Genomic DNA, 15,673 nt, shown 5'->3' with positions numbered 1-15,673 from the left:
GTGTTCTCAGACAGCCAAGCATGTAAAACCTATCAGACCTGACACACGCTGAGGCAGTGGGCTTTATCTGTGCAAGGTGTAAACCATAAGCCACGATTAAAGTCTCTCCAAGCCGATTGCTGGAAAACAACTCTTATTAGGTGTGAAGAGCTGAAAACACATCGGGCGTGATGAGAAAAACCCACTTCACAATGTTTGACACAAAGAGGATTCACTAAACATTTTCTCTACACTCATTGTTCTCATTGTTGGAACATCAACGCCAAGTGAAGAAATTTCAGTCAAAGCAATGGGGTGTTCAAGAATGTGATAATTAGCACTCTATTTCATTAACCTGTTAATTACTTCTTTCCACAAAAGCTATGATTTGACATCTGTTGCCGTAGCAGATGTCTGAGAAAAGGCAGGTGCTTTTGATTTTCACATCAACACTTTCCTCCACGAATCTCGCCGCAGTTAAATGGGGTTCAGAGAAACAACTTAAATGGCATTTATGCACAGTTTACGACAGCCGATTTGAACAATTCTCAAAACAAGTGTGAAAAAGGTGACAAACATCATTTAATGTTGAGGAAACGACCGAAATAGCACACGACACAATGCTTAGTTCAAAATGAATGTTTTAAAGTGAAAGCACGCCACGTTGCTCTGTGATAGCATAACTATTCTGTTGTTGGCCCCAGGGGGAACTTGTGTGAATGGCATATTTCACACTGTGCAATACAAGACCATTGTGCTCCTTTAAAGTCTTTCTTTAAGCTTTTGAGATCTATATAAGTCCCAGACTCAGCCTTGACATATTGCAGGTCCACCCTGATCCTTGATGTATTAGAAATTGGCCCCTTGGGTCTCGTCCTAGAAAACATCCTGAGGAAGACAGTTGCTGAGAACCAGTTCCCACATCAGCTGTCCTCTCCCTCTGGTTTTTCCTCCGACTCCTTCATCACGCTCTCGCTCTGTCTCAGAGGAAGGATAAATCTTTGTTCTAAATAATTGAGTAACTTCAGATTTGTCTTTTCCTCTTTCTTTATCCAATAAGTTGTCCTGCAGTGGGTCGACGTGAAAAATTAATGAGAGAGTGCCATGAATTATTAATCAATACTTAATTACAACCCATGAAAAGAACAAAGACTTGACAGGAAATTGATGGTGTTTTGACTGCAGACATCAGAGTTTGAATTGTTATGGACGAGGTTTGAATTGGATCTATTACAGACGTCCAAGTCGTGTCAGCCGGGGGGTCCGGGGGGCGGCGGCAATACCACAGTGAGGTTTACATCTGCGACATAAATGGTGGTCGACCAACAGGTATATCAAGGTGGCACTCCCTGCCTATGCCAGGGTATTTATCTAGGTGTGTACCATGTGTGTGTCACATCATGAGAGTGCAGGGAAAACTTTGTTACGTTTAACCGATTCACTTGACAGAAAGTTAGTCAGCAGTTATAGCAATCTATCAATCATTTAAACAATTTATCAAGCGAAATGCCAAACATTTGCTGTTTCCAGTTTTTCAAATATGAGGACTTACTGTTTTTCTCTGTTATATAATCATTGCAAATTGAACAAAACTGGGTTTGGGACTGTTGTTTGGACAAAACAAGCAACTTAAAATGTCATCTTGAGCTTAACTGAAAAACTTTCAATAATAAAAATTGAATTAAATTAATTAAAATTAAAACTTTATTATTAGAATAAACATTTAAAAATATCACAGACACTGCTGTTACATTTTGATTAAAATGTCAATGAATCCTGATTGGTGTACCAAAATACGTGACATCCCCTTTCTTCAAGTGAACCCCGCCCTCTTCAAAGCAGTGAGACGCAAACAGACAAAAACACAGATACAAAATTCACTCATGTGAAAAACTGTTCTAAATTTGACAGAAAATTGTGTTTGATTGGGACCCCATCACTCACAGTAAAAAGCTGACTGAAAAAATAGGTTTCCCCGGTAATGCTAATGATGGCTATGTGGCAAAAGCAAAACTTCAAATAGCTCCTTTAATGTTATATTTTGGAGATGCCGTAACATTAACATGTAAGACATTTTAGCTCTGTCTGTGCCTACAAGCATGAATTGTACCTATTCACGTGCCACCCAGGGGTTTTACATCATATCCCTACAGTATGTAAGGATTCATCTGTTCCCTTTCAGAATCAGAAGCAGCTTTTCATTTTCATTCATACATACATGTTGTGACAGTAGCGGTGACTGGCTGACTTCGACCCTGGTCTCGGAGCGCCACCAAGTTGACAGTATACTCTTCCCCTGGTCTCAGACCAGTCTGCACAAAGGAAGTGATGGTGCTGGGTAGCTGTGCAGTCATCCCTCCATCATTGTCCTGGGAAAAAAACACAAACAGAAGTGATGCGATGAAAAGAGACTGGAACTCTGTTGCTCATTGTTATTATTCATATTTTGAGTAAATGTCAGTGTAGCACAAACCTCTTTTCTCAGTGGAGATAAAGAATCTGGCAGATAAAAGACTATCATCACCAGTAAGACATAAACAATGACTCATGCAGCTGGTTTCTATGCGGTAAATTTTCTGTGCACTGAGATCTTTTCTTTTGACTTTTATGTAAACTTCTGGATGGTTTAACATATTAGATTCCCAAAGCGTGTTACTTGGCAAAAACGAATATGTGTGCCACAGTGATATTTCTCAGACCCTGTTCTGCAAAGGCAGCACTCTGTACATTTGCAATGGCCTGTCACTCATCCATATGGAGCTCCTGCTATTCCCAGCTGTTCTCAGAGAGCCAGTGTTGCACATGCACTTCCTGCCGACAGACAGATGTTTCACCTACTGCTGCTCCAAGATCCCCAAAAGCCCGTGCTATGAAGGCTCGTATTAGAGCAGAATATATAACAGCTTGCTACTTTCCTGAATCAAAACTGTAATTAGAGATGTAATCCATTTAATCACCTCAACTAAATTACCAGGGTGGGCAGTAACACACCACGGTAGTGTTGCAATAACAAGTTGTGTTCAATCTCAATAATAATACAGTTAAATGCAAATTGTACAAAATGAATCACCTTAACAGTATATCCCACTCCCATCCCCTGTGTCAGTTAGCTCGCAATTAGTCATCATTCTCTGTGCTGACAAGCTCGCTTAGGTGAGGAATGACAAGAGAGATTTTATTGTGCCCTAGGGTGTCAAGACTGTAGAACTGAGTGCTCATTCATACTTTTAGGTTACTTATTAGGGTCATTTAGTATTTCAGACATAACTTCCATGTCTATAAAAAGAGTGATTCTAATGATCCTTTAACTTTTCATAGATAAAAATATAATAATATTAGATTTGAAATGTGTTGTCACAGTGATTAATATCTTAATAACTGCAATAGGGAAATGCAGTTTCTTTGTCTTGATAATAATAGCTAAAAATAATAATCATCATCATCATCATAATAATACCAGTTAAATGCTAATTAGGGCTACTATTTCCTTTGTCATTCTTTAAAATGCAATGTGTTTTCTGTGCCACAGGTCTTGAAAGCAGTTTCCATAAGGTAGAAAGTATTTCTGATTAGAAAAAATTGATTCTGGAAAAATACATGGCTGCTGATTCTTTAAAAATGCAATTTTTCATTGCTGTGAGAACCATAATGGAAATTGTGCCAGTACCAGGTCTCTTAGAGACATATTATCACAAAACCTAGTCAAATAAAATATAGATAGATACTGTTAGGGGTAAGTGAAATAATATGTTTATATAATAAAATTACATATAAACCTGTATATACAGTAATGCATATGTATCATGTATGCAAGGGGAGCCCATGTGGCTTAATCACATAATTTCTTCAACACGATGCAGCTTCAGATTCTCAAATGAGTAAAGAAAATCATTTTTAGTTGTTCATGCACGCTTCCAGGTACTGCCTTTTCTTCCCAGGAGTGAAGGACTGAGCCACAAAGTGCAATTTGAGCAGTTTTATAGCCACAGGCATGAATTTACATCATTCATGTAGACATCATTTATGAACAAAATACTTTCTGCAAAGATAATACTGCATATTTGCAAAGCTTCATTGTGTGTCCTGGACTTTGAGCTTTGACCATTTTGCTTGACTATTAACATGAATCACAATGCTGAGATTCTTCAGGGAAACTCTCGTCACATGTGTGTTTCTGAGTGTGTGGATTTAATTTCAAGAGTAGAGTAGCTTTTTTGAAAATCAACGGATGGTTTACTCTGGAGGGAGCCTCTAGAGTAAAACTGAAAAGGTGTCCATCTTGAAAAAGTCATATAAATGATTATTCTTATGACTATATATATGACTGTAACAACACCAATATATACAACTAATAGAATATGACTAGTAAAATAATAATACTGTTCTAGTATTGAATGACTTTGATTGTTTTATAGATTTATCAAAATGTATTACTTATAAATTATTTATTACAAAAAGCCCAAAATATGGCATACTAGATGGTCTGGTCGGTCAGTGCTCCAAAAACACTGGCAGCATGGATTTTATTGGAATGTCAGATATTTACTGTAGCTGTTTCTAACAGTGTTAACGGTGGGTCTTGACGCTCACCCTCCCTCTCTCTCTCACTCTCTCTGTTTCCTTTTTACAGAGTAGTGAGGTCTGTGTTTGTTCGCACAGGCCCAAGCTTTCATGCCTGCTTCCATTACGAGATTGTCAAAATTCACAATCCCCATTGCTGGATTAGATCCACAGGGGGCAGGGCTGCCAACTCATAATATGATTTCCCCTGTGGCTATAGCGAGAGAGGGAAAGCGCGGGGCGATAGAGGGAGGAACGTATACAGAAAGGAATAGAGAAGGGTGAAGGAGAAAGAACGGAGCGGAGGGTACCTTTGGGGGTAGAGAGGAAAGGGTTGGAGATCTCCACCAAGATCTTTACATCCATGGTGGATGTAAAGTAAAAACAAGAGATTATGAAGGGATGAAGGGAGAATTGGGGGGTTTGGGGGGGTGGGGTGAATGATGCTAGGAGAAGAGGGACAGCCGTGCAACATGGACAATTGGGTAGAAAGAGAGAAGAAAGGAGGGCTAAAAGCTGCTTTTTCATTCAGAAACTCCATCCTTACAAGGGCATGAAATAAACACAAAAAAGCATCTTAACATCAGATTTAATGCTTTGAGTCTGGCCGGAGCAAAGGATATCTCCCCCTGAGAACACCTTAAAGGAGAAAACCAATTACTGTGAGAGGGCGCGAGATTAGAGTGCACAGAGTACCTGAGTTTACAGCAGGAATTAGAAAGAGAAAGCTTTTTTGCTTTCTGGCTTTCAACCTGGCCCTGCTATGGCTTTTCCAAGGGTTATTCTGGAAAAGGGTTTAATGGCTCATCCATCTAATAGCCAATAAGCTTAAGACAATCCGCTTGTCTAATTTGGTATGGGCCCCCAAGAAGACCTAAATCCATCCAGTTATTTTTCTTCCTGTTTCTGCACAGAAATTCAGAAAGTCATTTAGAGATTAGCATTAGTGAGATTTTAAAATAATTCTTTTCAATCAAGAATATTTGGTTTGCTTAATAAGCAAAATGGAAAATCTCTGCAGTTGTGTGTGTGGGACAGCAGGCAAATCTGTCATTTGCTGATGATTCATTAAAAGCATTAAAAAAAAACTCAGTCCCTTCTGTTTGGTTTGCTCCCCCACCCCCACCTCTTGCAACACACGCACACACAGTACACTCTGCAGTCTTACATTGAGACTGACAGAGAACACATACACTCAGCGTTCACACAGCTTTACTCTACCTTAGGGATGAAGCTGATCTCCCATCCATCGAAGGAATAGTAGAAAGGTTGCCACTGGACCTCCACTGACGTCTCTGTGATGGATTTGAAAACTAAACCATCCGGATTGGAGAGATCTGGAGAGGTAGCCAGAGACGTATTATTGTTCTTCAGTGACCCACACAGCCTATAAATCATAACTCCATCTAATGCTGAGGGTGTCCGATGCCGAACCTTTCTCTTTTGAATTTCTGTTACTGTTCTGCTGCCTCTGTCTTTATTAATTTTCTTTCTTTGACTGATGCTGCACTATGCTTACTGTTTGTACATGATTTTTTGCATTTGAACACCTGCCTGATAACACACACACCAAAGACTTTTTTTCAGCTCATACATGCCATGATTTAGACAGCACTGATGATACTTATAATCACTTCAGAAAGTATTCACCTCTTCACTTTTATCATACTTTATTATGTTGAAGATTTAGATTTAAATTGATAAAACTGCCCATCAATAATGAAAAAAGTGACATCATGTTTTTAGAAATTCCATTTAAAATCAAAAACTAAAATCTCTCATTCACAAAAGGCAATTTTATTCATTTAATAATTAACTTTTACATCTACAACACAATAACGTCCGCACAAAGTGAAGGGCTCTGGATACTTTCTAAAGGTCCTGTGTATAAAACCTGCAATATTGATTCCTTGGTTAATAGCCATAGCTCATACTTTGATCTAACAAAATGCTAAAATGACTTTTTTTTTCACAGGCAGCTGGGTCCCCACAAATCTTTCCAGATAATCAAATACTACATTTTATAATTAAGTTTAGCAAAGACAAGCCAACAAATCATATCCTCACTGACAAATGGTTGCATAAAACTTAAATGCCCTAAATTGGCTTTATTACTCCAATTTCTGCTATCACAGAAATTAAATTCACTTATCTGTGAAATGGAGGATCATTTTGCCAGCAAAGACTATGCACCATCAAAGTGTATCAAGCTGTATATCTGCCAGCTCTATATGAGCTGACACAACTTTCTGTTGCCACTGAAGAAAGCTCATTACTTAGTCAGAGACTGGGTGAGTTTGAATACTTGTAATGAGTTATGGAAGCGACTGGTATGTTTCTCTGTCAGGTCCGATGGCGTGAACCTGGCATGAACACCAGCTAGGAGGTACATGTTCAAAAGGAGCTCGTATTTGTGTGTGTGAGTGTGTACAAGAGTGTGAGTGACACACAGCAGGTGTTACAGGTAGGAATCATAACCAGTTGTCACAGAGGAGCAGGTGGTATTCTCACTCTATTGACAGTGAGAAACATCTTTGGGAGAATTTAACAATAAATAAAAAAAGAAAGAAAGAAAGAAAGAAAGAAAGGCAGTGAGAGACAGGGTTTGTGTGCATCCTCTTGAATGTGACTGTGTGCGTGTGTGAATGCATGAGTGATTCTGTGTGAGAAAATAAACGGAGGTATTTAACTTAAATTTTTTTGGTCATGGACCCAACATGGGTGCAGTGGAATATATTTTAGCCCTCTATGGAAACATTTTGTCAAAACATCACACAGGACTGGACTGCACTTACAGGTCCAAACAGTAATGCTGTCAGGGACGCTGATACTGTTGTTAATGACAGCGAACACATTGATGTTGTACTCCATGCCGGCTTCCAGGCCTGAGATAGTGCAGGTGGTGGTATTGCCTGGAATCCTTATCTCTAGTTGCACACCTGACAGAGAGATAGATACAAAGATACACAGATACATGGATACACTTAAAAAAAAAAAAGAAAGAACAACTGTCAATCAACTGAAAGCTAAATTACAACCTTCCTGGCTTTGAAAGGCCAGCATAGCTCTGTGCTTACCTCCGGGGCTGCTGGGTGTGTAGGTTACCAAGAAATCTGTCAGCACAACTGAGCCCTCCCACTCCAGGTCAACAGTGCGATCAGTCACCCCTCGGACCATCAAGTTCATGACAGGTGCCACTTTTGACACAGAAAAAAGAAAAACAATGTCATTATTAATATTTTGTGTGTTTTTGTCTCAGCTTCAGATTAAACACCTGTGTCACCTTTAAGTGCCTTTAACACTATAAAGACTGCAGTTAGCCATAGCCTGAACTGTGAAAGTTTTACACACCCATAATTCATCATTTCAGTGGCTCTTACAGAGTACAGTTGACAAAGTTTTTTCCCTCGTAACCGCTGTGTTTTGGTGTGCTACATGAGGCACGAGGACACCTTTCCTGCCAACCGGTCCAACACGGAGCTACACAGGAAGGAATGTATATTTTTTGCCAGGAAATAGTCCCAAGATAAAAACATAAGAAACAAAAAAGAAATGACAACTCATATGACCCATGAATGTGGATGTGTGTTTTAGCCAGCAAAGGGCTGTATTTTAAGTTAGGTGTATCAACTCAACATTTCATTCTGACAAATTGGAAATTCTGCCAAAAATACTACAAAAGCTAAAACATAGTTGCGCGCTTTAGGAAATGACTGGCAGCAGTGTAAAGGTTTAAACATATAGTAGTAAATCCTTTGCCTGTTCACTTTTAGATAATGTCAAGTTGCCTCCTGCATTTTCAGTTATGTCCATATTTTAAAAGAAAACAATATTCAGACAGCTTACTGAGTACGTCTCTGCTCAGACTCGAGCAGACTGATGCACTGTGAATGTGCATTCCAGCCAGTACAAGAAGCCAGTGCTTGTGGCAACAAAGGGCTAAGTGTTAACATGAGAGGGAGAAGCACTGTCACTCATTCTTGGTTGAAGTGGAGATCGTCAAGGCCATAAACCTGAGAGATGGTGTTGAATGTAAATGTGGAAGCATAAAAAGTGTTTACAGCTCCCTCTGCAAAAAACAATGAGCAGCGGGGGGTGGGGGGGTGAAGGACATAAAGGATGAGAAGACAAGACAGAAGGTACAAACAGTTTGAGTTGAAGAAACGACGAGATGTGCTAGAGGAAAACAAATGACTAAAATAGAAAGATGGAAAGATGGTTTAAAGAGAGAGAATGAGGAAAAAAGAAGAATGAAAAGATAGAAAAAGAGAGAGAGAGAGATAGAGAGAAGCAGTGAGTGTGATGTTGTGATAAACACCCTCTCACACAATCATCATCTCTACATCCTGCGATACAGAAGTCTACAGCACAGCTCTGAGGACTCCTCGGGGAACCTTTGGACACTCAAGTAGCCGTTTCAGCTATTTCCTCACACACTCGGCAGATGGCTGCATGCTTCACAGTGGTTTGCTCATTTCAAAAAAGTGAACCTGCACTGGAGAAAACTCCTGCAGCATTCACTTAGCTTGATTTATTTCATCAATTGGATTCAGCTTCGTCAAGTGCATGAAGGAAATAACAAATCAAAAGAAGGAGCAATAATCCGTGGAATAGGTGGAGTGATTGAATGAGGTCAGGCAGGAGGCTGAACAGATGAGCTGCTTGAAAGTAAAAACATTAACTCCAATAGAAAGTGAAGGGCAGGCTCTACAGTGAGTACTTTGGAAAAGGTTGCTCTGAAAAGTTAGTCAACTATGTTGAAGCTGTGACTTTACGCTGAAGATACAGCAAAGACTTGTTATATGAAAGGTCAGGACAAGTGCAACCTTTGCGACTAGGCCAGTTTCCAACTTCAACAGCACTTCTTAGTCCCTCATATGATCTCCTTGTTCTTTTTTAATCTAATTACAGATCAAGCACATTTTGTTCTTCTGCCTGAAATGTCTAAGGATGAGTTTAAAGGACTTCTCTACCAACATCTCTACCCAGGTGGAGAACAGAAAATTCAACAGAATCGTTAAGGGACATCTTCACAGGACCTTTAGCCTGAATGCATGCTGCCCAGCATTAGAAACAATATACCACAACTTATTACCTGTGCTACTTATCTGCATAAATAAGATGTCTCATTACTACACAGTGGACATATAACTTGCAAACTCATTCTCAAGGTTTGTGAAACCATTTCTCATGCATGAATCCTTCCTACGGTTTGCTTCAAACAGGAGACTTGCTGAGGGTTATTCAAGAATCTCGCCTGAAGTCTTTAAGTCTCATTAGGTCTAATCGGCACGCCATCATAGGCAGATACAGCAAAATCTACTGATCTAAAACCTTGATGATAAACCTCCAGCTGACAACAGACGTCAGTGCATCATCAGAGGACTAACTTACCTTAAGGCTATTTTGTGTAATGACATTTCTCTTGTTAATTTTCTGATTAAATTTAAAGTTTCAATGTCAAGTACAGTATTTTTGAGTTTGTATATAATAGAAAACATCTGAATGATACAGGGTGAGGGGAGACTTTACTCTTTGGTGCTCCTTCCTCTTTGCAAATATCTTCGCTTGTTTGTTGCCTGTAATTACCTAAAAAAAAAAAAGTCCAGTCCATAAACACCACCTGTTGTATGTTTTATTATGAGTAAAAAGTAAACTAACTGTTAAGTTATGCTGAAATGCAAATTTGGTGTCTTACCCTACACTCTGCTGTGTCCAAAATAGAAGAAGCACACTACATGTTTGTTGAAAGATCAGACCCACACTCCTGTTTCTTTTGGCTGGCAAAAAAGCCAGCTCCAAAACACATACTGTTAAAGATGTATTTTCATACAATTTCTATTCAGAGCAGGAGGATTGCTTGCGGATATTAAAGGAGTTTTGTCACAAGCTACAACACAATTACAGCCGAAACCACGGAAACAGGACGTGTCCTCACGATTCTGAGACAGACCATGACTGACAGAGAAATGTTGTGTCCTCTTCCTGTGGCTGTCATTTTACGCTTAGGTGTTTGCTTTGTGTTTAAAACAGCTGCTTGATTGTGTGATGTGCTGGACTGTCACATGTGAAGGGGCAAAGCTACTCTATACAGTAGGCTATTAAACTGCTATACTACTGTGTGATCTGCTGCAAGTGAAAAAGCCACGCTCTTCAGATAAACTTGACTGACGCTCTAGAGCAGAGCAGGGCAATAAAATATGGCAATAAAATAGACAAGGGAGGATACCAAACTTATTTGTAGTTTTCATATACACTGCAGGACTTGAGATCTGCAGCTATGAGAAAAATGTAAATGTCAGTTGTCACCGCAGCCGCACTCAGAGGATGCCAACAACGTGAGAACGTCACTGCTACTTTCCCACTGAAGCGTCAAAGCGATCGTGGAATACCTCTGCTGTCAAGATTAAATGCCACTCTTCAGCACAAGTTGATCGCTGCTTCGTGGGTGGATATATTTCTATGTAAAGATATACTGTATCTCAACCCATGTCTGAAACATCCAATTTAAATTCAACAGCCTCCATTATTTCTCATAGTGGGAGAACATACACAACCATAATTGAATCAAAAATACGTCCCGTTTTCTTCAGCTTATGATAACACGAAACACTTAAGCTTGTCACACTACAGGTCTCTGGTAGCTGAGCTGCTTTGTTTTGTATTCAGTAAACTATCCCCTACAAGTATTGGCTATTTTAGCATTTAATTGCAAAGAAATTGCAATTCAGACACCCTCATTTGGTATAGATATTAAATGGGAGGGCAATGCTGAGAAATCAGCCTTAGTAATATGATTTGCAGTCTCTCTATCTCTCGCTCCTCTGTCTGTCCTCATCTGTCACTTTGTTGACAGCTGCCCCAAATGGCGGAGGAGGATCTGATATTTTGGCGTGGAGAGCTGGCTCCGAACAAAGGTAAGCACGGCTCAGAAACCGTCTCGGCTGCAGCTAATGTGACAGTTCTCTCCACGGATGAAAGTGACTTTTGACAAATGGATGCTGTTACACCTTCTGCTGTCCAGCAAGTCAGGCGCCCGCCACCTACATTATAGCAGAGAGTGGTTTGTTTTTCAGGGCTGCACGTATACTAAAAATGATGCGGCTGAGAGTTGTGTTTTCAGACCTGTGGCCCAGTGAACCGCTACTTCAGAGAGAGACAAAAAAAGCTTTGTGCAACAAATTAGATCTATCAATCTGTGTGGTTGGACAACCATGAGTCAGAGAGAACAGTGGGTAAGATTCTTCATTTTTAATTGACATCATATCAGTGACATCTAACAGTGTGAGAACATCCAAAGCTACAGTATATTTGTAGCTACAAGAGTAGCTGAAGAGAATATACTGTATTTCACTGTTTGTTAGTTTTATTTATTAAGCGGAACCAATCTGTTTTTTCTTTTTTTCTTTTTCTTTGAATTACTCCCACACATTAAGTAAAGCAGATAAAGAGACATGAAATTTCGCTAGACTGTAATCTCAAGCGTGCATTCAATTTTTGCACCCAAACAAACATCAGCAATAGTAATAGTAATAATCATTAATGAAGAGAAAATGTGATGACACTACAGAAATTCCCTCTCTGCAATGGAGGCACTCCATCTAATGCTGCAGCTCTAGTTTTGAAGGAAACCTGTTCTTGCGCAAGAATTCAGCCTGAACTGAGTTTGTGGGTCACAGAGTGTCATTGTGAAATCTGGGCTTCTGCTCTGTTACTTGGTCCAAGTCACACTGACAGAGAGTGTTAAGGGAGGACAACTTCTTTGCCCAGAGTTTCTGCTTCAAGGAATTGAACCACAAATGTCAGACAAACTACTTTTTGTACATGACAAGAGTCAGAGGATTAAACTGATGTGAAGGATAAAAAGTAACAGCCTACCAGAGTTGCAGTCATCTCCAGCAAAGCCATCCTGGCAGACACAGAAACCCTCCTTGCAGATTCCCTTCTTGCTGCAGTTGTTGGCACAGTACACCAGCGAGCAGTCCTCTCCCACATACCCGGGCCGGCACTGGCACGTCCCGTTGACACACAGCCCCTGGTCCGAGCAGTCATTGAGACACCTCCCGACCATGCAGTCCTCGCCAGTGAAGGACTCCTCGCACACACACTCTCCGTCTATACACAACCCGCGGCCCGAGCAGTCCGAAGGGCACCGCGGCTCTGAACAGTTGTCGCCTCCAAAGTCACGGTCGCACACACACTCCCCTTCAACGCACACCCCCTGGCCGGAGCAGTCGTCCGGGCAGCGAGGCTCGGAGCAGTTCTTGCCGGTCCAACCTTCCTCACAGATGCAGCCACAAAGGTCAAAGCTGAAGCTGCCATGGCCACTGCAGCCTGGGACGAAGTCCAAACGACCTGTGGAAAAAATATGTATATTCATCACAAATTATGTAGCGAAATAATGCTTGATTCAAACATGGAAAGCCTCCCACATAATCTGCCTTACAGGAATAGTTCCACATTTTGGTTAATATTACATTTAGTGCCTTTTTAAGAGGACAGCTAGCCTAAATAAATTGAAAATCATTTACATTTCAAGAATTTGACCATTTCAATATCAGGACAGGAGTTAAATTATATTAAACTTTTAATCTGCTTCATCTCTACATGCCTCAACAGACTTGATGAGAGAAACAGTAGTCAAGACATCAATGAAAACCCGTCTCATTTTTGTGCATTTCCATCCTGCTACCGTCCTCTCCAGCTGCGCATTTCATCCTCATTCTGATTCAGATTGTGACTGCTGGAGATAATCACAGTCTCACCGTAGAGATGGAGCGTTTTCAGAAAATATTTGAATGGGGTGACGGTGTCAATGAAGCAGATCCTTTAACCGTAATATGTCCTATAACGCTATCCATTCCAGTCCCCTCATATTATAATGGCAGCATCTCCTGAATAGTGAACTAAATTTTTACCAGTAGCAAAGGTTCCTCCACACCTTTTAGACCGAGACTGTGCAGCAGAATAAAGACGTCGCCCTCCAGCATCAATATTCTTCTCTCGTCTGTTTCCTCTTTTTTTTTCTGTTTTTTTCTGACGGTTTTATCTATAATACCTGTTTTTTTCTTCTTGCCACATATGAGACTGGCTGTTTGAACATTTTTCTTGCAGTCATGTCAACGGTTGATACCAGATATATTTTTATTATATTTTATGATTACATTTTTTGTGCAAATACTGTGGCTTATACAGTATAAACAAAAACGACATCTTCAAACTTTACCCATATGCTTTGCTGTCAGTGTTAAACAGTACTCACCCATGGCTGAGCTCTCCCCACAGCACCCAGATCCACACTGAGCTCTGAGCATGGAAACTTCTCTCTCCAGCATCTCCACCCTGGTGGCGAGCTGCTGGATTGTGGTCGTTGCTGTACAACCACATGCAGCTTTTGGGATATTGATGCGGTGGGTAAATGTGACCTGAGCAAGAAGAACAGTACGGTTAAGACGTGCACTTAAGCATTTGGGTAATTATGGGACAAAGTGCATTCAGTTAATTTTAAAGTGACACGTCACCCAAACTATATCTTTCAAGTATCAAATACTCAACTCAAACTCAAACTAACTGTATTTATCGTTTTGGAACTTCATACGTGTAAAAGCGTCAGTGCAAACACAACACACACTCGGTCAAACAAAAACGCAGAGTAGACGACAAACGAGTACAGCTTAGCTAGTGTAAAACAGTTTCAAATATTAAGCGTGCTTAAAGTAGTCCAAAGATAAATGGTAGTAGGTGAGCGGAGTCAGGCCCCGAGCTAACTCAGGCATTAATGAGTCTGATGGATGTGGGCACAAAGCTTGACATGGTCCGCTTGGTCACTCACCTCTAGCCCTACAGACTTGGAGAGTGGCAGAAAAAAGGTTTATAGTTTTGTCCGTCTGAACTGAGAGAACTGAGGCCGTAGTCAGTTTTAATGGTACAATAAAAAGTAACAAAATGTCTCTAGGAACTTCTTAAACCTGCAACATTATCCAATTTCACCAAACAGCAGGAGCAAAAGGTGGGCTCCTACAAACAAGCTCAACAGGGTCATGTGCGAGAATTCAGTGGGAAGTGGTGTACTTTAATAAATTGTGGCTAAAATATGGCTGACTGGAACATGCTGAGCATATGAATGGGCAGTGGAGAAGTGGACTGAGCTGCAGGAGTGGTTTGACAATTTGCTATGCTTGTTTTGATCATTTTTTTTTCTACTGTGAAAACGGCTCACATTGGAATCAATTTTAACTGACTCGGATTTGAGCTTTCATCCCTCATGAAGGATCAATCAACAGAGTTTGTACACCCACCTTTCAAATCTACAGGGGGTGACTGTGACCGTGTTTGGCTCAACTATCACTTTCATTAAATCTGGGTAAAATAATTCATCATAAATATCGAAATGTAAATGACTATGTCTGATGAAACAGATGTTGTCCTTTGGAAATGTTTCTGTGCCACATGAAAGTCAATTAACTACCCCCATGTCTTATTCCCTGTTCACACATGCAAACGCAAAGCAGCAGGCTGCCTCTCGCCTCTCACGAGCTTGAAGCTTTCCAAGGTGTGTAACATTAAGCACATGGTTTACACACTCAGCTCTGGTTGGACAGTTATGTTCTCCTGTTGCCACAGAACTTCTGCACAACAAAATAGTGCACTTCCGGAGTGATGTGTTTCCAAACATTGTTTTCCTTTTCAAGTCCAGGTAATTCGCTAAAGTTATATCAGAATGGGGCAGCTGGCTGGAGGCGGCGACCATCGGCCTCTCCCCCCATTTATCTGAAGTGATTTACATGGTGGGGTTGGATCAGAAAACATCTTCTGTTCAGAGTCAAAACAACTGCAACAGGTTGTCTCCAGGTAGCGGAGGACATTTACATGAAATTGAGCCTTTCTCAACTTAAAAAAAAAAAAAAAAACCTACCTGGCTGTCAGCATCCAGTGTCTGCTCAGAGTACTCTGTTGGTCCATTTGGATCCATTGGACCCTCCACAGAGGGCCCGGACCCCAGCTCAGCACGTGAACCTTTAAAATGAAAAGAATACATCTTGAAAACTTTGTATCAGTCTACAAAAGGTGTTTCAAGGACAGCAGATAAGATGGCCAAATTGAGTTTAAACCCAAATGCTCGATCGATCAGGAG

At 40.5% G+C, this 15,673-nt stretch overlaps 1 protein-coding gene across 2 annotated transcripts in view; it reads right to left on the bottom strand.

Annotated features, from left to right (window-relative positions):
* tnr (tenascin R) overlaps positions 1-15,673 on the bottom strand; it is an 89,146-nt gene that overhangs the window by 52,251 nt on the left and 21,222 nt on the right. For both annotated transcript variants that reach the window (XM_022768757.1, XM_022768756.1), the window contains exons 4-10: positions 15,455-15,555; positions 13,802-13,964; positions 12,418-12,894; positions 7,617-7,736; positions 7,335-7,478; positions 5,761-5,876; positions 2,198-2,348 (exon numbers count right to left, since the gene is read on the bottom strand). In XM_022768757.1, the coding sequence (XP_022624478.1) occupies positions 2,198-2,348; positions 5,761-5,876; positions 7,335-7,478; positions 7,617-7,736; positions 12,418-12,894; positions 13,802-13,964; positions 15,455-15,555 (1,272 nt within the window). The remainder of the gene's footprint in view (positions 1-2,197; positions 2,349-5,760; positions 5,877-7,334; positions 7,479-7,616; positions 7,737-12,417; positions 12,895-13,801; positions 13,965-15,454; positions 15,556-15,673) is intronic.

The sequence above is a fragment of the Seriola dumerili genome, unplaced genomic scaffold, assembly GCF_002260705.1.
Source record: "Seriola dumerili isolate Sdu_G_001 unplaced genomic scaffold, Sdu_1.0 BDQW01001821.1, whole genome shotgun sequence".
In the NCBI taxonomy this organism is placed as follows: Eukaryota; Metazoa; Chordata; class Actinopteri; order Carangiformes; family Carangidae; genus Seriola; species Seriola dumerili.
Note: the sequence above shows the minus strand (reverse complement) of the source record. Positions and strands in the feature narration are given on the sequence as shown.